This window comes from Budorcas taxicolor, chromosome 20 (assembly GCF_023091745.1).
Source record: "Budorcas taxicolor isolate Tak-1 chromosome 20, Takin1.1, whole genome shotgun sequence".
Taxonomy (NCBI): domain Eukaryota; kingdom Metazoa; phylum Chordata; class Mammalia; order Artiodactyla; family Bovidae; genus Budorcas; species Budorcas taxicolor.
Window position 1 is genome coordinate 4,224,956 of NC_068929.1, and position 22,738 is coordinate 4,247,693.

Below are 22,738 nucleotides of genomic sequence, written 5' to 3' on the forward strand. Positions count from 1 at the left end.
TGCGTGGCAGGGACTTTCCCAGCCAAGACTCCACACTCCCAGTGAAGGAGGTCTGGGTTTGATCCCTGGTCATGCTGGAGAAGACTCCTGAGAGTCCCTTGGACAGCAAGGAGATCAAACGAGTCATTCCTAAAGGAAATCAGTCCTGAATATTCACTGGAAGGACTGACGCTGAAGCTGAAGCTCCAATACTTTGGCCACCTATTGCAAACAGCCAACTCATTAGAAAAGACCCTGATCCTGGGAAAGGTTGAAGGCTGGAGGAGAACGGGGCGACAGAGGGCAAGATGGTTGATGGCATCACTGACTCAATGGACATGAGTTTGAGCAAACTCTGGGAGATGGTGAAGGACAGGGAAGCCTGGTGTGCTGCAGTCCATGGGGTCACAAAGAGTGGGACAGAGCTTAGCAGCTGATCAACAATAATAGGGAACTAGGCTGCTAAGAGTTCGAATGGTACAACGAAAGATCCCACGTGCCTCAGTGAGGTTCTGCACGCGGCAAAAAAGATCTCGCTGCAACTAAGACTGGTGCAGACAAGTAAGTTTAAAATAATAATAATAATAAAAGGAATGCATTACAAAGTAAGTCTGCTTCTACTTCTGGAGAGAATTCTCATCATCTCACCTCAGCCCAGTCTTTTAAAACAAGCAGCTTCTTGATTGCCCTCTCACTGAGTTCAAGGCAAACTTTAGTGGTCTGAGGGCAGTGAACTTGAGGAAAGTGCCCCAGGAGAGAGTGGGCCCATGATTTAGACTGAGGCTAACAACAGGAGCTGAGTTCCATGGTACTTCCTCTTTGGCTTGAGCCAGTGAGGAATTCTTGTTTTGTATATCACCAAACTAGCTGTGCAGATTGACCCACGACTGGGTCAGATGCAGAAGTCTGGCAGGGACTCCATGGTCAGAGTGCTCGGGTTCCAATGTTCCATCACTTACACACTGAGAGGCAATGGCCAAGCTACCTACATCATCAGTTGCTGAGTTTCTACATCTGTAAAATGAGCCTCTCAACAATACCTTCCTCTTGGCATGGTTGTAAACGTTAGATGAGGTGATGTATATGAAATTGCTTAGCACAGGTTCTGGAGCATATTAAGTCTTCAATAAATGTTAGCTGTTATTAGCAGCAGTAGCTGTACTAGTGAAATAGCTGGGGAGGGAAAGTGACCTATAGGGAGTTAAATTTTGCTCACTGCCCTGTAATTGGCAGGTTGCTTGGAAAACTCCAAGACCCTTCAATGGTCTTGCCTGCCTTCCAAGAAAATCAAACAGGTGCCTGGGTTGTCTTAACTTCTCCCAGCCCCAAGACAGTCTGGCTTGGATTAAGACCTCCTGGAGCAGGTTTAACATCGACTGGAGCCAGGATTTATGTGAAAGCTTCCACCTCAAATGACTGCCCACCCCACCTGAGTGTCTCTCCCATGTGTGCCCCGTAATCAGTGAGCACTAACTGAATGAGCTGGCCCCTCGGGAGCTGTAACACTGCAGCCTGATACCGCCCATCCAAGGAAGAAGTGACAGCTCTGGAGACATGCTCGCTGCTTGCTTCCCTGCGTTAGAGAGGGCCAGCTCCTGAGCTGCAAAGTCACAAATCTGGGGGCATTTTGGCTAGACATACACTCAGGACCACAATCTCCGGGAGCCAGGGTGGGCAGGGGAATGGTGAAGATCTAAGCCTTCACACCAAGTTTCCAGTGATAAAGAGGGTAGATGACGCCTGGGAGAAGAGACAGGTCACGTCTCAGGCGATCAGAGTTGGGAGTACACATCCAGTGGCGTGTCCTGTCCTAACCGTGATTCTGAGATGTCTCCATGTGGGAAGTTTCAGTTCTCCGCAGCTTACAGTGGAATCTCTCAACACACTTCTTGCCCAGCTGGGCCCCTGACTTGCACCCTAGCAGCCTGTTTCAAGGAAGAAAGCTGGCAGATTCATTCACACCCTCAAAGATCATAAGGGCTGTTCGAACTAAACAACAAGTGTGTGTTTATACAGAGGTAAGTCTGTACTTTAAAGTCCGTAGTCAGTATTTATGCAGATGGAAGTCTGCAGGAACTGTAGGATTAATTACGGGGAGACATACTATTTTCAAACATGTGAAGAATATGAGAATAGCCTTTTCTGAGTTTTGCAGAAGCCATGACTGAAGTTTAGTATAAGAAATAGCTGGAGTCCCTTTGCCGTCCACCTGAAACTATCACAACATTGTTCATCAGTTATACTTCAATGTAAAATGCAAAGTTAAAAAAAGAGAAAGCGCTTCCCGACCTTTGCAGTTCGCCAAGAGAATTCACCACGGAAACCATCAGCACAAGAGCAGCAGGGTTTGGGCCAGCATTCTCCACCAGCTGGGGGAGAAGCTGTCTGGGAAGCACTGAAGATTTTGGAACTCCAGCTAAAGGAGGTGACCCTTGCGAGGCTGATGCCCAGAAGACAGGGTATTGGACTTGTGGTCCCTTCCCAGGGCTATTGAAGCTTTTTCATGGAGACCTGTTGGCTGCAGCCTCTGAGAAACTCTGAAGACTCAGTTTCCCATTAGTGTTGGCCGTCTGCCCGAAGCAACAGGGCATGAAGATGACCCAGGAGGGATGGGTACCTAACAGGCTGGCCTAGGGTAGTAGGATGGCCGAAAAGTTTGGAGACACAGGCAAAGAGGGGATGGGCAGGCAGGACAACCAGCTACAACACACCTACCTATTATAGGTTGAGTATGAACTCTGCTTCTTGTACTACAGTGTGCTGGCCGTGAACTAGAGTGGCTGTCTCTTGTTTACAGTCATCTTTTTACTCTAATTTGATGTGTACGACATGGAAAGTACGGGCACATGGGGATTTATAAAGAAGTGCCAGCTATCTTTAAAATGGTTAACCAACAGGGTTGTACTATATAGCACAGAGAACTCTGCTCATTGTTAGGGGGCAGCCTGGTTTGAAAGGGAGTCTGGGGGAGAACAGATGCATCTATTCATATGGCTGAGTTCCCTTGTCCCGCTGAAGCTATCACAACATTGTTAATCAGCTATACCCCAATATAAAATAAAAAGTTTTTTTTTTTTTGAAAGTGCCAGAAAGGAAACATCCAAGATCATTTTGGATGACAGAGACAGCTTGGCTTTTTGCTGTTGTTTTCCAGTCACTAAGTTGTGTTTGACTCTTTGTTATCCTGTGGACTGCAACTGCCAGGCTTCCCTCTTTCACTACCTCCTGGAGTTTGCTCAAACTCATGTCCGCTGAGTCGATGATGCTATCCAACCATCTCATCCTCTGTTGCCCCTTTCTCCTCCTGCCCTCAACCTTTCCCAGCATCAGGGTCTTTTCCAACGAGTTGGCTCTTCACATCAGATGGCCAACGTAATGGAGCTTCAGCTTCAGCATCAGTTCTTCCAACGGATATAGTTGCTTTGTGATGCAACCATAGTTTGAGCGACGGAGAGAGAAGAAAAAACACAAAACCCTGGCAGAAAACTTTCAAGTCAAAGGAAAGGAAATTTCCCAGACTAGCAGGGCATTCTAATCAGCGCCTTCTTATCGGAATGTCTCCAGTCTAACAAGGAGAAATCCAATCTACCGAGGGCAGAACGCTACATTAGATTTAATCAGAATTGCTCAACACCAGGTCAGAGCCCAGTGACAGCTACAGTTGCTGGTTCCTTCTGGAAAGTGAGGAACTTGAGTTGTGTCAACTCTCGGTCTCGAGAGAAGGGGGAAGCTTTGTCTTCACTCCCAGATATTCAACTCCATCAGCTCAAAGTAACGAGATGCCACCAGAGTCTTTTCCTGGCCCATGCAAAGCTCTAGTCATCTTATGACTGCTGTCAGCTGGGAGCTGGATCTATTTCCTTTCTTAAAAAACATGCATTCAGGACTTCCTTGATGGTCCAGTGGTTAAGAATCTGCGTTCCAAGGCAGGGGACGGGGGTTTGATCTGTGATCAGGGAACTAAGACCCCACACGCTGTGGGGCAACCAAGCTCAGACGCCACGACCGGAAAGAAGCACACACACCACAACAAAGCTCCTTGGCACTGCACCTGAGAGCTGCCACAGCCAGATGAAACAGCAGATGCAGGAACAGAACAGCGGCGGGGAAACACAGCCCCCGAGCATGCATGCCTAATACTTCTGCTATAGGCCCTGCACCGTGCTAGGCACTTTGATGCATGCTATGTTTCTCCTTAATGCCTACAAGGGCATATAGCTTTCAACAATCAAAACATGACTGTAAAAGGATATCTACCCCAGCCCAGTGAAACACAATACCTCTGAATCTCCCTCTAGGCCATCCTATTGTTATCTTCTGGCAGGGGATTAATAGGTACAGTCAACTGGCCTTCTGGTGGCAGTTATAACTTAGATTTTCTTTGCTCCAAGCAAAGAATACCATCTGTGAAACCCCCCAGCTCCCTGCAGAGCCCTGGCGTGTCTTTCTAACAAATAGCCACAAAGGCCCACCTAGGGCTGCGAGCCTTGAACACTGATAGGTACACAGAGCCACACAGAGGGAGACAGACACGGAGACAGAGGGGTGCAGGGCTGGACAAAGAGGAAGCAGGGAAAAGGACACAGAATTTGCTTTCTCTGCCTTTCCTCTTCACGGAAACAAGCCTGCCCAGTGCTGTGATGGATGCACTGTCTGAAAACTAGCTGGCCACCTCATCCAGGCGTGATTCATGTGCCGATACTGTGTGAGGAGACTCTGTCCAGGGCACAGAAAGGGTAGAGAGCAGACATGTGGGAAGAAAAAGCTAAAGGAAAAGCCTCACTCCCTTTTTCTTGAAGAGTCTTGGGCGTCCCTGTGTGAGATGCACTGTGGACCTTCTTCTCTCCACCCTTGCTCCTGACTGCCCACCCATCCGGGGATAGAACTTGACTACGTTGTCAGCAAGCTCATGATGGAGCTTCACTTAACGGCACACAGGAGGCAGGAAGGGCCCCGGCGCCTACTGTAAGGGGCCTGTGACTTGGACCTGATTTTACAAGGGAGCACGTATAAGTGCGCGCGCGCGCGCGCGCACACACACACACACACACACACACACACACACACTCATCTGTACTCAGATGCATGCCTCTGATAACACACATCTTGTGCTATTCAGAGGTGTGGGGGCCTTCTGAGCCACAGGACCATGTACGCTCTTCTCCAGCTTCCACACCCAGTTTCTGTGTGATTGAGGGCAAGTCATTTACCTCTCTGAAACTTGGTATGGTCCATTGCTCACAGGATACTCAAGATCATTTCCTAATACCAATAGGAATTATGATGTGCAGACATGGATGTGTGGATGTGTACACACACATGTACACACACACACACACACACACTTCCCACACCCACAGTACATGCATGTAGATGCTATGGCTACCTGATCACAAACCAGAGATAATTCTATCCTGATTATAAAATCTTCAAATACAAGATGAGCTAAATTCCTTTCCTTGTCTCTCCACATCCGAGTTCACTTACTGTCTTCAAACATTTAAGCTCAAATGACCAGAATGAAATAAACGCAAATAAATAATCCCAGGGCTTAAAATTTGAGGCAAGAAATCCTCCTTTAAATTAAATAAACACTTCCTCCCTCAGCCATACCTTTCCCAGATAGAGTCACAACAGTGACTGACTATGCTCCTAATTATTTCACTGCCCCACCCCTACCTCCTTCAAGGTCACATGTCTACCATCAGCTCTGTTTCAGCCTTAGTATCGGAATACAGTGCATGAATATTTTAGTTCCCTAAATTCTGAGCAATATTGTGGATTCGACTCTGGCTTAATTTCTAGCCCCCCAAGCCTGAGGGTAGTGATTCTTGCGTGGGTCAGGCTCCCAAGCTGCATCACCTCGCTTGTGTACACTGACTTTAGCCTTCCCCTGCTAACTCCTTGGCTCTCTTTCCACCAATATGAGGCGGTGGAGGTGAGGGGTGGATAGCTCAAAACAATTTCTTTTTTCCTTTTAATGAGCACAAAGTCAAAAGAAGAACAATACAGAGCATAGCTCAAAGTTTGCAGAAAAGAGCCTGTAAACAGCTCTAGAGACAGTATTAGAGACAGAGTTCCTACTCACAGCAGCTGTAGGGACACCAGCCCATCAAACAGTCCCTTGGCAATCTCCGTGATCTTGTTCCCGTAGAGCACCCTGGGCAAGAGCAGAGGGGACAGTGGTCACCGCGGGTGAGAGGCCGCTGTCACCCCTTCACGCAGGAGGTCACCACCTCGGCCCACTCCGGTGGCATCTCAGCATCGCCTTCCCCAGCCCGCCTCTTCCCTCCTCCTCACCAGTGAGACAGCGGGCTCACGCCTCTGAGGCTGGAGGGGCAGGCCGTCTGAGAGGCGAGGAGGAAGGGACTCCGTCCTCATCTCCTCCTGGGCAGCCCCACTCAATAAGGAACCCACAATAGGAAGACACAGTCCCTTTGTGGTGTCTCCCAGAGCTGCTAATATGACTCACACCCTGGCAATAAACAAGACGTGTGGGAAGCCAGCCAGCCCTGTGTTTTCTTGTCTTCAGTGGGTATCGATCAGGCTGAGCCCAGCCTACAGAATGTTTCCTTTTAATATCCTGTTCCATCCTAAGGAATTCCTGAACTGAGTCCTTTAATCATCCATCTAGACAGGGCTTTGGATATCTGAGGTCCTACCCAGATGGCTCAAGGACTGCTGAGTCAAGGACTGGCTCTTTGGAAAAACTAGGGAGCAAGGAGCTGTAACTGCAGTAACAGCAGCTTCTGCATTCCAGCCTCTTTTTTCTATTCTCTGAGCTCCAGGAACCAAGGAATTCTTTTTACCCTTCTGTCTTCCAGCCTACGGAGTCCCTCACACGGGGTCTCCTATTCAAGGGCTAGTCTCTGGTGACTTCTGACACACCAGAAGTGTGGGGAAGAAGTCTCCTGAGTCTGGCTGGCTTCTCTCTGCTCTCATCCATGGCACAGACGTTGATGATCTCTTGAGTCCGGCCTCCTCTGAGATGGAGGGAACTTAGCTAAGAAAGATCTTTTAAAAAAATGTTTCCCTCTTGAGGCCTGGAGCACACTGAATTAACCCAAGATTTGATTCCCGCTCAGACTGCAAATCCAGGCTGTGGCGTGTCTTTGAGGAGGCAAAATATTAGGATGAGGAAATGGTAAATGGGAGAGATAAACCCACCCCCCATTTTCCAGACTTCCCCAGGAGAGAGTAAGTGTCCCGCTCAGCCTGCGGGTGTGTTTCATTAATGTTTCAACAAGTTAATGACTAAATAAAAGTCAGCACGATGGCCCAGGCTCCCATTTGTAATTCATATGACTGTCTCACTGCTCACTGTGCCAAACGCGGTAGCATCACTGTGTGCTCGGCTTGGCGGATGGCAGACCCTCCAGTGCAGCAGGGGCTGGGGGGACGACGGGCAGGGTGGGGAAAGGGGGTCCTGGAATCACAGGTCCACGTGGGGTGTGCCTAAGCCTCAGTGGGTCAAAGCCACTCTCTGATGGCGGATGTGGGCTGTAGTCTATGTGGGGGCTTCTGGGCATAGACCTGTCTACCTGTATCTTCAGCTCTTTTCCTGGACTTCCCTTCCCTCCTTTCAGATCTGGGCTTAAACACCTCATCCTTGGAAGGTTCTCTTGAATATCTCAGTTAACATTTTCTTTCTTTCTGCATTTGATTTTTTTAAATTAAGTAACAATTTACATACATTAAATTAGTCATTTTCTATCACCTATTTTTTATTACCTCATCCCTTTTCATTATGTCATGTTATATTATTATACACTTATTTATTTTAAACATTTTCTGTGTGTCCTCTGCAGCCCCCTTTAACAGATTAATAGATCCCATGTGTGTGATGACATCATGGAGACTGTTCATGGATGGCTCCCTAGAGCTGAAAACTGAACGGGATCTAACACGGTAAATGCCTGTTTGAGAGAATAATGAACAGGTATGGGGTAAGGCTTTCTTGCCCTTTACTTTGGCCATTCCTCACTCTGGGCAGGGTGTGTTGTTGTTCAAACCTCCCTGAGGCCAAGACTTGTCTGTCCAGTTCACGGCCCCATTCTCAGTGCCTGAAAGGCTGCTCAGTACATAGTAAGCGTCTGTTGAGTGGATGAATGCATATACTGGGAATGAGAAGGACTTCATTTAAACAACGCCCTGATAGTGCTCAGAATTAGCTAGCGGCATGCCAATTTCCCATTTGGCAACCAGATTCTGAGTTTCTTTTCCTGTAGGACAGGAAGCGTCTCACTGTCCTCAGCAGGCTCCCAGACCCCAGCAAAGGGGGAGCAGACAGACGGGGACAGGGAGGCGGGAGCAGGGAGAGGACCCCGGTGGCAGACGGCCTCTCTCCCGCCTCCTCTGTGATCTTCAGCACAATAAGCAGACACTAATCTTACACACAATCCTGTCTTTGATATCCCAACCAGATGTTCTACCTGATAAATGAAACTAATTTACTCCGCCAGCAGCAGGCAACAGCTGAATCAAGAGACCTCCCTGTCTCCAGCCCCTTCCCAGCGGGATAGGGCCAGGTGGGGGAAAATGTGTACCTTGTTACCTGCCCACTCATCAATTAAACAAATAGGTTGCACAGAGAAACAAAGCACGGACAGCTCGCCTCTGAGCAGCCTTACCCTTGTCCGGTAGGGCAGGTCACCAAATAATACAAATATCAACTGATGATACCTTAGCTGTATCTTATACTTTTCATGTTATCTCAGGATGCGGTATAGATGGGGATCAAGAGCATGGTTCTGGAGTCAGACTGCTTGGGTCTAAATCCTGCCTTTCTCACTTGTTACTGTGGACTCTGGATATCCAAAGTTACATTTGTTTATTCAACATGTCTTTTTTTTTTTTTTTTTTTGCACAATCACTATGTGCCAGGTACTGTTTGAGGTACCAGAGATTCACCCAGGATCGAAAGAGACAAAACCCTCTGTTTGTGTGGAGTTTAGATGACCCAGTTTTTAGATGAACCATCAAAGACAGATGAGGACAGGTTTCATATTTTAGGTCCTTGTGAGGATGAAGTTTGCAAGCCTCCTAGAAGAGTACCAGGTACACAGTAAGTGCTCAGTAAGTACTGCCAGGGATTGTTGTGACTGCAGTCGTGAACGCATTTCAGGCAGGAGAGGTGTCACTGCGCCATTTTGCCAGTGAGGGAACATCCACACAAGATGCACAATGGTCCTTGTGCCACAGGGCAAGTCACTGGCAGGGTCAGAACAAAGCTCTATGCTTTCCTGCCCCAGAGGGTCTCCGAGCCCCTGGTAGGCACAGCTTTGGTTCCATCCAATAGCCTGCTTTCAGGTTTCAAAATCCAAGAAAGGCTTACAGGATGGGGTTGATACACTCTCAGAACAATAGCCATGAGTTTGGTTTGGAGAAAAAGCCTTAAAATCAGAGGAAGAAGATGAGATCCTCCCTAGACAAGGCCACATGCGTGGAAAAAACGGGCACGTGGTACTAATCATACATTGCAATCCTCTCTCTCCATCTCCCTGGACAGGGCTGCTGAGGCGGGGGGATGTGGTTGGAGGACAAGACGCATTCGAATTAGAAGCCAATAACTGGGAAGGCTGCTGGGCACTTAATCAATAAAAATAATGCATTTGGGTTGTAGAAATATTCCCCAAGATCAATTTCCCCTGAAGAAATATTTGTTTCTTTTACCAGGTTGCCACAAGTGTGTAAGGGAACATAAAAGCTTGATAAACACCTCCTGGAAAATACGGATGCATCCCTCTCCCACCCCCACCCCACATGCCTCTGCTCCCCACTTACAGTGACGTGAGCGACTTCAGACCCTGGAAGGCATCTGGAGCAATGTCCGAGATCTGATTCTTGCTCATGTCTCTGAAAAATTAACAGGAAAGTCTGAGAACACAGCTCAAAGGTATGATATGGCCATATCTGAGGGGTGGACCAAGCATCGCAGGTATATAAAATGATGAGGATGAATTCATCAGTCAATTTATTTATTTATTTATAGTGCGAGAGCAGCGGCTTAAAGATCATTCAATTCAAATGCCTCATGATAAAATGCACTATATATGTGTATCACTCTTCTTGGATTTCAAAGCACGCTTACTCGTGGCACCTTGACTTTGACATATGGCCATGCACACAGCAGCCTTCGCTTTGCAGGTGGGAAATGGCACCCAGTTAGATGAGGGCCTTATCGTAGGTTGCAGAACCAGGCAATTATAGCATAAATGAAGCAAAAGCCAGCTTCGCCCAAACATAGCCCAGGGTTCCTGTAAGCCTCACCTTCTTGTGTAATGTCTTGGCAAATGCTTATTTTTCTCCCCCAAAGTCCTGAGTCATTTTGCCTCCCCAGCGACTTATCCCTGACCTGAATGGTGGTTTTGAGCAGTGACTGCAGTCTCTGGTTCAGTACATCTTCAGGCCGTGTGGTGTAAAGACATCATGAGAGTCTCATGGTGACTTTGAGACATGGGATTGCCACTGGCAATACTTCTTGGGCGGAAGCAAGCCCAGGGTGGTGAAGACCAGAAACAATGTGAGTGAGAAGGATGCTGTGTGTTAGAAGGCAGCTCACCCAGCCTTGGGGCATCGGAATCTCCCTGATCGGGAGGTTGCTCACTCTGCAGCACCCCAGTGACTTCTGAACACCCACATCTAGTTCTCACAAACGACATTTCCCTGAGTGCAGAGATGTCTCTTAGAAGTCATTAGCTCAGAGACAGCCTCTGGGCTCCTGTCCCTGGATGTGGAGATGCTCCAGTTTCCAGCTACAATGAACTCTGGTGCCTCTTCTTTAACAAAATAAATCAACGGGTCTTTGCTTTTGTGAAGAAGAGGGGAAGTTGGGGGCCTTGGAGGGTCAACAAGGAGGAGACAGGGGAATATTGAGAAGAAAGCACATCTAAGCAACTGCTTCCAGTGAGGTCAGACGCCCAGCTCCTCTAGCCTCTGAAGTGCATTCCTTGAGCCTGTTTCTCTACTCCTTCTGCACGTATGTGCTAAGACACTTCGGTCGTGTCCGACTCTTTGCAACCCTATGGACTGTAGCCTGCTAGCTCCTCTGTCCATGGGATTCTCCAGGCAAAGAATACTGGAGTGGCTTGCCTGTTACCTCCTCCAGGGGATCTTCCTGACCCAGGGATTAAACCCCTGTCTCTTATGTCTCCTGCACTGGCAGGCGGGATCTTTACCACTAGCGCCACCTGGGAAACTAGCCTTCAGAAGGGCTGCCCGACAACTTGTGCTTAGGTCTCTGCTCCCTTCCCTCCCTGTTTCCATGGCTTGTGAGTTGAAAGCTACTCCTCAGGTTAAGGTTTCTTAGGCACAGCTGGTGGGCTTATCCCTTGAGCAGGCGAGAGTGCCTCTAACAAATCCACAGATTGTGCTCGCAAACTCATCAGCGTACACCAGGCTTTTCTTCAGAGCTCTTTTTTTGTATAAGGGTCTTAACAAGCAAATGCCCCAGATTATCCTAATCTTGCTGGGCCTCAGCATGGCTGCCTAGCAAGGCACTTCAGGCAAGTGCACAGTCTGTACTTAGATCATGAGAAAGTCTGTTTTGTTTGGTGATTTTTTTTTTTGGTGACATCCCTAGTGGGATGTCCCTTCAAGGTCCTGAGCCCTCTACCATATGAGAGAAAATTCTGTGACCAGCGGGGAAGCCCTCTGCTTTAGCCTTGTCAGTGCAAATTAGTTTTCAGTTCACAACTAAACTTCCAGAAGCATTTTTCTCTAAGGACAAGGTGAGATGTCTCATGATTTGAAGATGCTGGGGAGTAGACCTGGGATTGCCCTCCCCACCCCCAGTGGATCAGCTGGTAAAGAACTTGCTAGCTAATGCAGGAGACACAAGCAATTTTGGTTCGATCCCTGGGTCAGAAGATTCCCTGGAGGAGGGCATGGCAACCCATTCCAGTGTTCTTGCCTGGAAAATTCCATGGACAGAGGAGCCTGGTGGGCTACAGTCTGTAGGGTCGCAAGGAGTCAGACACGGCTGAGTGCCCAGGCACGCATGCACGCAGACATTGGAGAAGTGACGGTTTAGCTGGGAACTGACTGTGCTCCTTAATTCTGTAGGAAGGAAACAGCAGCCATGGAGGGTAAAGGACCAGGAGTGACAAGCGATCACACAGCGATCTGGGCACAGAACTGGTGTCTCCAGCCTCCTTTCTACTTCATCGAGTTGGGTGCAGAAGCTGGTGGCCCTGGACAGGAAGGCAGCCTAGGAAGGTTGAGTGCCCACCCAGTTCCACGCCTGGCCCCTCCCAGTCCACATCAGGTGGCCCCAGAGCTGACTCCTGGTGTCTGGGTCATCCTTGACTAGTGGTTCTCGAACCCCATTAAAAGTTTATTAAAATGCACCCTCAGGGGCTCCCCTGATGCTTGCAATGCAGGGAGCACAGGTCTGATCCCTGGTTGGGGAACTAAGATCCCACATGCCATGAAGCGAGGCTGAAAGATTAAAAAAAAAAAATTAAACACACCCATAGAAAGTCTGATTGGGCCAGCTGGGGAATTGGGGTTAGAAACCTGCATGCATAGCAAATCTCCAGGGGATTCCAAGGCAGGTGGTCCCTGAGTTATACTTGAGATCAGTATTTCAGAATAATGGTTAGTCTCAAACCTATCCCAGTCCCCTGGATGATGGAGAAGAAGTGGCCTTTGCAGGCTGTTCAGAACAGAGGTGGTAACTTCCAATGCTGACGAGGGTCAAGTGGGGAATATGAGCTTAAAACACTAGAAGTTGGTGGAACTTGTGGAATATTGCTCTGCCTAAGAGCGTGGGAGGGAAAGAACTCAACATCTTGAAGGTGTGGCCTTCAAGTGTCAATGCTCCCACTTAACCAGCCCTGTAAGACTGGGGCATCCTCCCTAATGCCTCGTACGCTCCCTCCTCCTCTTTATTTTCTTGGGCTCCAAAATCACTGTGGATGGTGAACACAGCCATGAAATTAAAAGACGCTTGCTCCTTGGAAGAAATGCTATGACAAACCCAGACAGCATATTAAAAGACCGAGACATCATTTTGCCAACAAAGGTCTGTATAGTCAAAACTATGGTTTTTCCCAGTAGTCATGTATGAATTGAGGGTTGGACCATAGAAAAGGCAGACCACCAGAGAACTGATGCTTTCAAACTGTGGTGCTGGAGAAGACTCTTGAGAGTCCCGGCGACAGCAAGGAGATCCAACCAGCCAATCCTAAAGGAAATCAACCCTGAATATTCATTGGACGGACTGATGCTGAAGTTGAACTTCCAATACTTTGGCCATGCGATGCGAGAGCTGACTCATTGGAAAAAAACCTGACGCTGGGGTCTTTTCCTCCTGACGAGGGCAGGAGGAGAAGGGAACAATAGAGGATGAGATGGTTGATGGCATCACTGACTCAACAGATGTGAGTTTGAACAAACTCTGGGAGATAGTGAAGGACAGGAAAGCCTGGCATGCTGCAGTCCGTGGGGTCGCAAAGAGTTAGATACGACTGAGTGAGTGAACCACAGTACAACCTTTATATTAGATTTTATCTGGAAATACTTTTTGTACACTAAGCTGACCACTTGAAATTCATTTTATTCAGGGACAAAGCCATTCAATCAGGGAAACTTTTTTTTGTCATTGGAATGGAGATAAGAAGAGGATGTGGCTCATTCATTATTGAAGGAAAACATCTTTCTGTGAGATAGTAGAGATAAAATGGTCACTTACACCAGGGAGGAATTTACCCTTTGTGTTTTAAAATCTGTTTTCACCAGGGACCCTACGTCTCCCAAGCCCTTGCACTTCAGTCTTGATTTCTGATGTTCTGTTAGTCAGAAAAAATTTTAAGCGCTCTCTCTTTCCTACCACCATCCTCTTGGGAAGGAAAAAAAGAACATCATAGTAAATATCAATAGCATTAAAATGATCAAAAATGAAATTGACTCCCCAGATCATAACTGAGAAGGTCTTATGAATTTTGAATGCACAGATCGTGGCAATTCTAAGCGGATGGAGAAAGGACAGTAAAACATAGCCATGTTCTAAATTACCTGGACTTCACAAAAAATGAGAGTAGTCACTTAAATCATGCAAGAGATAGAGGTTGGGGCAGTGACTGAATTTGTCATTTTTCACTGAAATTACTATCTGGCTGCATAATCAAGCTGGGCTTTAAAAATGAATTGGGGCGGGGGATGGAAAATGAGCTGGGAAAGCAGGGAGACCGGGAGATGAATGGCCCAAGGTTTTAAATATTAAGGCCTATATTTATACAGCCCCTCCAACAGGAACGCTGCCTAGTGGGGGGAAGGAGAATGTGCTCAAGGCTGGCACACTATGTTGGTTTCTACTTCTGGAACTGTACCAGGAGAAAATTTTGTTTGGTTTGGATTTCCAGGGAGATGGGAAGTTGGTTTCCTGATATCTGAGGGTAAAGCCTACCAATGCCACTGTTTCTCAGGGGTGTTTCTTTCTAACATAAAAGGAGCCAGCAGACACTTAGCCTCTTTAATGTAGGCCCTGCTACTCAAGGGAGGCTGACGAGTCAGCCTGCAGAGGAAGGGAACAGAACCATGACTCTCTCCTTCCTTTGTCGGGGCAGAGAAGGGAAGCAAACGCAATGAAGACGGCATCGCGATTACTGGGCTATCATAAATGATTTTTTAGGTTGGAAAAGGGATGAGAGCCTCCCTCCCAGGTTCTTCATATCTATGATGGCAATGGTTGGGGGAGTATCTGAATCCTACTAGCCTCCCTTCAGAGTACCCTACTCTGACTCACAGAGAAGTGCTCACGGCAGTCACGTGAAGGGGAAGGGTGGTGCTGATGATGTTGCCACGATGGCGGGAATGAGGGCAATGAGGCTCAGATGCTGTGAGTCATGTTGGTGTCACCGGGTACTGATAGGATGTAGTGATGGCGTAATACTGGATATGGTGGTAATGGCAAGGATGGGGATCATCACGGCTGAGGGTGATGATCTAATCTTCTTATCTCACTTAGAAAGATTAGAAAGTCCTGACCAAGGGTCCATAGGATCTGGCCCTTACCTACCTTTCCTGCACAGTCTCTGCCACTTTCCTTTTCATTCACTCCATTCTGCCTCACTATTCTGCAAACCATCCTGAGAGTTCATCGAGACTCCCTCCCTTCCTTCATTCAGGTCACCCACACACAGAGGGTTTCATGGGCCAACCCTCCTGGAGACGGCCTCTCCATGACTCTCTTCCCTTCTTTTATTTTATTGCATAAGATGGTACAGAAAATCCCAAACGAACTTTTTGGCCAACCCAATACTTTCTAGTACTGAACAATTTCTGATATTTGCCCTCCCACTTGAATATGTAAGCACCATCAGAGCGGACTTCATTTTAGTTCGTCTTCTACGCATAGATGCCAGCACAGCTCTCTACACCCAGTGGACACCTGCTAAGCATCTGTCAGCTGGATGTGTGCACGGTGGTATGGGTGCTGGTGATGCTGCTGCGGGGTGATACGGACTCACTGTCACATCTCTACTGAAGCGCCTACTTGAGGTCCACACCCCCAAAGCCAGAAGGCAGTGAAGCAGTGAGATGGGGCCTTGTTTAGGCCAACTCAGTCCCACCTCCTACCCAGATAATTTTACCACATTTTTGCTGGAGACACCTAAGCTCTGAGATTCCTGAACCCACACACCTCCCCATCTGAAGGCAACACTCAGGCCGTAACTCCCAGTCTTGGGAGACATTCCAGGTCTAACATTGAGATCTCCCAAGCATGGTCATGCAGCTTCTTATCTGGGGAGATTGCCCACTATACCTATGACCCCCCAACCTGAAAAGATCTGGCCTCCTTTCTTGCTGGGGAGACTCACATGCGCTTCAGTTTCTTGTACTGGGTGAAGGCTCCAGCAGGAATGGATTTGATGGAATTCTGTTCCAGGCGTCTGAGAAACAGAGCAGAGAAGAGTCAATTAACCATTTATTAATCAACAAGTGGTTGCCGGGGCCTTGAGGACAGGATGGTTTCCCCCATCAACAGCGCACATTCTTGGACAAGAGAGACTCGGTAAACGCTGTCCAAAAGCCAGAGATTCATGTTCTGGTGTCTGGGGGTGCCCAGCCCAGTGTCTAACTCCCCTGGGAGAAAACTAGACGAGATGACTTCTCCTTGAGCATATTTGGTTCTTGCTGATGACAAGTTGTCTTTGGGAAGCAGTTGTCATCTTCAGGAAATGTTGTAGGAAGCAACCAGAGGGCTGAAAAAGCCAAAGCGATAAAGAGAAGGATGAGCAAAGAGAGATGGACAGATAGCATTGCCTGTCTACCCTGGAAGCAAGTCACCATTCAGTCAAAACCTCAAGTACCCTGCTGCTGGTGTGCTGCACAGGCAGACATGACCAAAGCTGACTTCATTTCCGGGCTTTTCTTTTCTTAATGGAGGTATAATTGACATAGAACTTAATATTAATTTCAGGTGTACAACCTAATGATCCAGTATTTGTTTATGGGTTTTTAACTGGCTGTTCTCACATGATGGAGTCTACAAGTCTTGAAGCTTTCAGCCTGACATTCATCAAAATGGCTCCTTGACATCTGGAGGGCCCCAGGGGCCCAGAATGGACCACTCCCCTGGGGCTGCCGCTGCAGTCTGTGGTTTTACTGTCTTACAGATTTGCTGAAATGCTTCCTCCTCTATTACTCCAGAAAGAACAAGAGAAGCTGCAGGCTCAGGGCCCACAGCTTCCTCGGAAGAGAAGGAGCGTGGGGTGTGAGCATGCTTCTCTGTTCTTTATTCTTTCATCTCTCAAATGACTTCCCGTCACCAAGAACAGGTGTGGTGGGAAACGGGCATGAGTGGGAGGCAGGGCCCTCTATTACAGGTGATGAATGAGGGCCTGGCCCAGGATGAGGGCTCAGCATCTCCTCCTCATCCATCTCCCATCTCTCCGAGGTGCGGATCTTTTCATCACCTCCTCATTTGGCATGGATGAGCCCCATACCCTTTGCTGGGAAGACACACAAAAAGATGTGTGTGTGTGGAGGGGAGGGCTGGGGGAAGCAGAAGGAAGAGACAGGACGAGCTGGCTCCCTTGGAGGCGACATCCAGAGGAGGCACATTTCTGGCTGGGATGAACTCATTCATCTTGAAGAGTAATCCCCACTGCAGAAAAGGGGAGACAGGCATATTAATTTGTGCCCCTGCAATCTCGTCTTCATTGAGGGAAAGAGAGTATTTGTTACTGGAACCACTAATGGAGCAGTTTGCCAGCAATTTTCCCATTTCAAACAACATCTTAGCTGCTAATGTGGAATGGTTTGTCAGGCCTACCCATAACACAGACAAATCACTCTCTAGGCGGAAGGAAGGGGGTGAGGGGTGGGGGGGGAGAATGAGGAAGGGTGGGTGAGAGGAGAGAGGAGCATCAGGACAGATCATTCCTGGCTGCCAGATGAATCGAGTCTACAAATGAGACTGCCACAGTCTATTAAGTGAGCCTTTGTGGGGCTGGAGCGGGCGGGGGTGTGCTCTGCTGGGCTCGTGGGCACAGGATGGCTGGACAGGGGCCTGGTTGGCTCACAGTGAGCCAAAAAGCATGCCACGAGGTTGCAGAGGCTGAGAGCTATGGGATACAGCCACCCACAGAGGCAGCAGATCTGGGCAGGCTGCCTTGACTGAGAGGGTCCAAGGACATTCTCATTTTCCAGCTGAGCAGAGTTTAGGAATTTCTCAGCCAAGGCAGCAGCTCTGTGGACCATTAGGGTGGCCAGTCGGGTAGCAAATGCTCTCCAGGAATCCTGGGATTCACCTGCCACTCTGGCAGGGGGCTGAGGGCTGGAGGATGCCTCTGGAGAGAGCCACTTGCTGTAACGATGGCAACCCCTTCCACTCCTGCAAGAAGACCCACTGCTCCTGGCTCAGGCCAGGAGCACATGCAAGTCAGGTCAGCCAGCTGCCCGCGCAGAGTGTAAGAAATAAAATCCACCTTAGTGAGGGGTGCCAGAGCTAAGGGAGGGGTGAGTCAGGGAGTAGGAGGTGATAGTGATATCCGTCCCCAGGAGTTTAATAATGTGGTGACAGAGACGAGCCCAAGATGGCCCATCACAGAACCAGATTTTATTGCTAATATAACAAGAAGAGCTGTCCTTTATGGAATCCAGTTGATTTATGTCTGTTTCTCTCTTTGAGTTCTTACACTGTGGAGGCAAGCTGTGTTGGTCCTATTTTGTGGATGAGGAAAATAAAGCCTACAGGGACCCAATAGCCTATCCAAAGCAGCTTTAAGTGGCAGAGATGGCATCTTTCTTTTTCTACCCAGTGGATGCTCTGCCTTCTCTGAAAACACGGAGAAACTGAGGCCCAGGGACTAAGGTAGCTTTCCCAAAGTCCCAGAAAAGTTTAAGGGATGAGGATTCTAGTTCTCATTCGGAGACATCATGTACCCTCTGAAGTAGGTATTTTGTAAAAAAGGCTGTAGAAGTTGAGAGAAGGTGGAATATAGATGTGTGTGTATGTGTGTGTGTGTGTGTGTGTGTGTGTGTGTGTTTGTGTGTGTGTGTTTGGGATTTCCCTGGTGGCTCAAATGGTAAAGAATCCACCTGTAATGTAGGAGACCGGAGTTGGATCCTTGGGTTGGGAAAAGTATATATGTATGTATATATATATATATATGTATATGTATGTGTGTGTATTTATAAAATGTATGCAGAGTGCAAAGGTGTGACTTTGAACAAAGAACAAAGAATTCCGATCTTAGTCTGTTAAGTTAACCCTGGCTGGGACGTTGCTGTGTATCTTGTACTCTTAACCCTTGTACACTCTGGGGAGGGTCTTTATCTCTGCAGTCTCTCTGCCTGTTACGCTGCTGTGGGTACCAGCTGGACATCCAACCCCTTATAGAGTGCCAAGGCCAGGACATGATGTGGGTTAGCCTTGCCTCAGCGGACTCCAGATTTGGTCAGTATACTTCAAATGTGAAGTTAAAGCCAGGGTGAGAATGATAACAACAACAAGAGCTAATATGTATCAGCCTGTACTTGTTAAGTCGGGAATCGGGCTAAGAGCTTTGCACAGGTTTGTCTAAATATTTACACCTCCTGGAGGCAGGTCCTATTCCTTATCACTGTTCCCACTTTAAACATGAGAACATTGAGGCTCAGAGAGTTTAAGTCACTAGTTCAAGTTCACAAAGCCAGGAAAGCTATAGCTGGGACTCAGACTCACGTTCATCCAGTTGGAAAGCCTGCACTCTCAGTCACCAAGCTTTGCTGAATACCATTTGCAGCCGAGGCATCGCCATTCCTTTAGTACTGCCTGTTCATCCTCAGGAAAATGGCCCCTCGGTCAAGGGTGGAATTCTGGGGTGTGTGTGTGCCCCACGGCCACAGGCTCTACATGGTAGGTGCCCTCTGGTGGGTTTTACACAGCTTGGAGCAAGCATGCAAAGATCCATGCTCCCGTGACAAAAATTCAGTGTGAAGGACAAAAAGAAGCATGGACATCAGCAAAAACTGTCACATTTGGGATGCATCTGAAGCCAGCAGCTGTCTTCAGTCTCTCTTAACTGGCATGTGTGTCTTTCTTTGGCAAACATTCTTCAGGCTGCAAACTGATTTAATAGAACTAGCATAAAAACAAACATACAAATCAAACATCTGAGCATCTTCCGGCACCAGAAACAATGGGAACATCTGATGGGGATTTCAGCCATTTGTGCGCTGTATTGATTTGCCCTAGTTCCTCGGTGCTTCCTTAATGATCTGTCATTTGCAAACACTCAGCTGAGCACAATACATTTCTAGCAACACAGAAGTCAACGTGATGCCAGAGGGATCGGCAGGGACACAGCCAGAGCAGGACCATGGCAGCAAGTCACCTGATAAAGAGGTGTTGGAAGTGGGTTAGAACATTGGCTGCAATGATGACGGACATCTACCATCTACTGTACACCATACACCTGCTGTACCCCAGGCACTGTCCTCTGCACACTGGCTCATTCGATTCCTGCAACAGTACTACAAAGCAAGTAGTGTTACTAAAACGGAAACAGCATGGGACTTCCCTGGTGGTCCAGTGGTTAAGAATCTGCCTTGTAATGCCGGGGGATGCGGGTTTTACCCCCAGTTGGGGACCTAAGATCCCACGTGCCCCAGAGCAACCAAGCCTGCACGCCCCAACCAGTGAGCCCACATGCCATAATGAAAGACCTTGCATGTCACAACCAAGGTCCAGTGAAGCCAAAGAAATAAATTAAATAGATATTAAAAGATAACAACAAAGATGAAGCATGTGGGCATATGTGGCATGAGTCATTCCTAACCAGCTCTGCAGAGTTCGTGGCATTGCCTTCAGAAAACAGAGGTGCCTACACAGGGTCAGGTTTGCTCTTATGATAATATGCATATTCTCAGATGCCGCTAACAGAGAAACCTTTGTCATCAACTCTGAAAAAAAATGAGAACTTGAAACTAAAGCGTTCTATCATGTCACACACGTGACCCGAGACTCAGCTTTTCCCTTTCAGATTCCATTTAGTAGTTTTCAAACATTGTGCTGATTTTCCACACAAGTATGCTATTTAACCCTCATGGGGAATCTCTAGTAGGGATGATGAGCCCCACTTTGCAAAGATGGGAACTGAGTGAAACATGAGCTGTTAAGTGTGCGTGCGTGCTAAGTCGCACAGTTGTGTCTGACTTTCTGTGACCCCATGGACTGTAGCCCTGCAGGCTCCTCTGTCCACGGGATTTCCCAGGCAAGAGTACTGGTTGCCATTTTCTCCCCCAGGGATCTTCCCAACCCAGGAATTAAACCCGCATCTCCTGCATCTTCTTGCTTTGGCAGGTGGATTCTTTACCACTGAGCCACCTGAGAAGCCCTAAGCTGTTAAGACAGGTACCCAAAGAGCCAGAAGCAAGATTCAAACCCCAGGACTGGACTTCATTCATGGTCCAGTGGTTGAGAATCTGCCTGCCAATGCAAGGGATCCAGGTTCAATCCCCGGTCTGGGAAGATTCCACATGCAAAGAAGCAACTAAGCCTGTGTGCTGAAAATATTGACCCCTCACTCTAGAGCCCTCTAGCCACAACTACTAAGCCCATGTGCTGCAAGTACTGAAGCCCACGTTCCTTAAAGCCCATGCTCTGCAACAAGAGAAGCCGCCACAATGAAAAGCCTGCACACCACAACCAAAGAGTTAGCACCTGCTTGCTGCAACTAGAGAAAGTCCTTGAAAAGCAACGAAGACCCAGCACATCCAAATATAAATAAGTAAGTCAGTTCAGTTCAGTCGCTCAGTCATGTCCGACTCTTTGCGACCCCATGAATCGCAGCACGCCAGGCCTCCCTGTCCATCGCCAACTCCCGGAGTTCACTCAGACTCGCGTCTAAAATAAAAAACACCCCGGGGCTATTTATCTCAAGGCTCGGTTCTTAATTATTCTGCTGTCTGACGGGCTTCCCCTTTACTCTGCCTGTCCCCACCCACCCCATCCCCCTCCTTCCACATGACAGTCCCCCAGAAACCCAGTGTCCTCAGAACGTTGTAAGAATCCCAGATGTTGGTGATACCCAGAGTCCTCCAACCCTTTTGTTCTGCTGGCTGCTTTTTTTTTTTTTTTTTTTATTTCTCTAAAAAACTCCCTGGTGACCAGTGTCATAGGCGCACACTTGCTTTGTTAAGCAGATAAACCACTGTTTGTCTCTCCACTGCAGATAGACAATAGGGCTGAGGTGAGGCCAGGTGGAAAATGGGGTTACCTTTCTCCCTAGATGCTCTGATTTATGAGTTGGCATCTAAGTCCATCCACAACCTTTCTCTGGGCTTGGTGGTAAAACAATCTGCCTGCAAATGCAGGAGACATGGGTTGATCCCTGGGTTGGGAAGATCTCCCAGAGAAGGAAATGGCAACCACTCGATCATTCTTGCCTGGAAAATCCCATGGACAGGGGAGCCTGGCAGGCTACAGTCCATGGGGTTGCAAAGAATTGGACGTGACTTAGCAACTAAACAACAATAACCTTTCTTGAGAAGCTAAATTTATTTGTTAGAACTGAGGGCATGAGACAGGGATGACACTAAGTGGGGTGAAAGTGAAAATGGAAGGAGATGGGACAGAGATGAAGAAGGAGGTCTAGGTACGGACAGTCCCGCTCAAGCCTTGAGGACCTGGGAGGGTGGGATGAGGACCACAGACCAGAAGACCGTGCGGGCCTCTTGCTCTTCCCAGAATCATCCCTGCTGGAGGCTGGAGCGGGTTCAGAGAAACGACAGGGAGCAGTAAGAACTGTGCTGCTGGTGGGAGCTCAGTTTCGAGGAAAATCTGCAGTGAACTGTCTCTCTGTGGGTTCTCTGAAAGAAAGCTATTTTTAGAGGAATTGGCTTTGCTGTGTGGGGAGACCAGCGCACTCTGTGAACGGCTCTGGCTTTGAAAAACAACCTGAAAGAGTCAGCCAGGTTGCTCCGCATGAGAGACAGCCCTTCCGTCCCCCAAATGTTGGGGAGTGCAGATCCCTCTCAAGGCTTAAGAGCATCCTGACCAGCTCAAGACCAGGCAGATAGGGAACAGAGAACTGGATGTAGTGCAAATTATCCCTAAGGAGAAGGAGATATCTGGGTTATACCAGTGGCCAAGGACATAAGATGGAATTTTTTTTTTAATTTATTTGGCTACGCCAAGGTCTCAGTTGCAGCATGTGGGATCTAGTTCCCTGACCAGGGATTGAACCCAGGTTCCCTACTTTGGGAGTACAGAGTCTTAGCCACTGAACCACCAGGGAAGTTCTGAGGGGAAATTCTTGATGGTAACAAG

The 22,738-nt window shown here is 48.1% G+C and overlaps 1 protein-coding gene across 1 annotated transcript in view; it reads right to left on the reverse strand.

The window, feature by feature from the left end:
• The window catches only part of SLIT3 (slit guidance ligand 3), a 719,057-nt gene that overhangs the window by 122,884 nt on the left and 573,435 nt on the right, over positions 1-22,738 (reverse strand). Inside the window, exons 10-12 of the mRNA XM_052659044.1 lie at positions 15,801-15,872; positions 9,763-9,834; positions 6,068-6,139 (exon numbers count right to left, since the gene is read on the reverse strand). Of these exons, the coding sequence (XP_052515004.1) occupies positions 6,068-6,139; positions 9,763-9,834; positions 15,801-15,872 (216 nt within the window). The remainder of the gene's footprint in view (positions 1-6,067; positions 6,140-9,762; positions 9,835-15,800; positions 15,873-22,738) is intronic.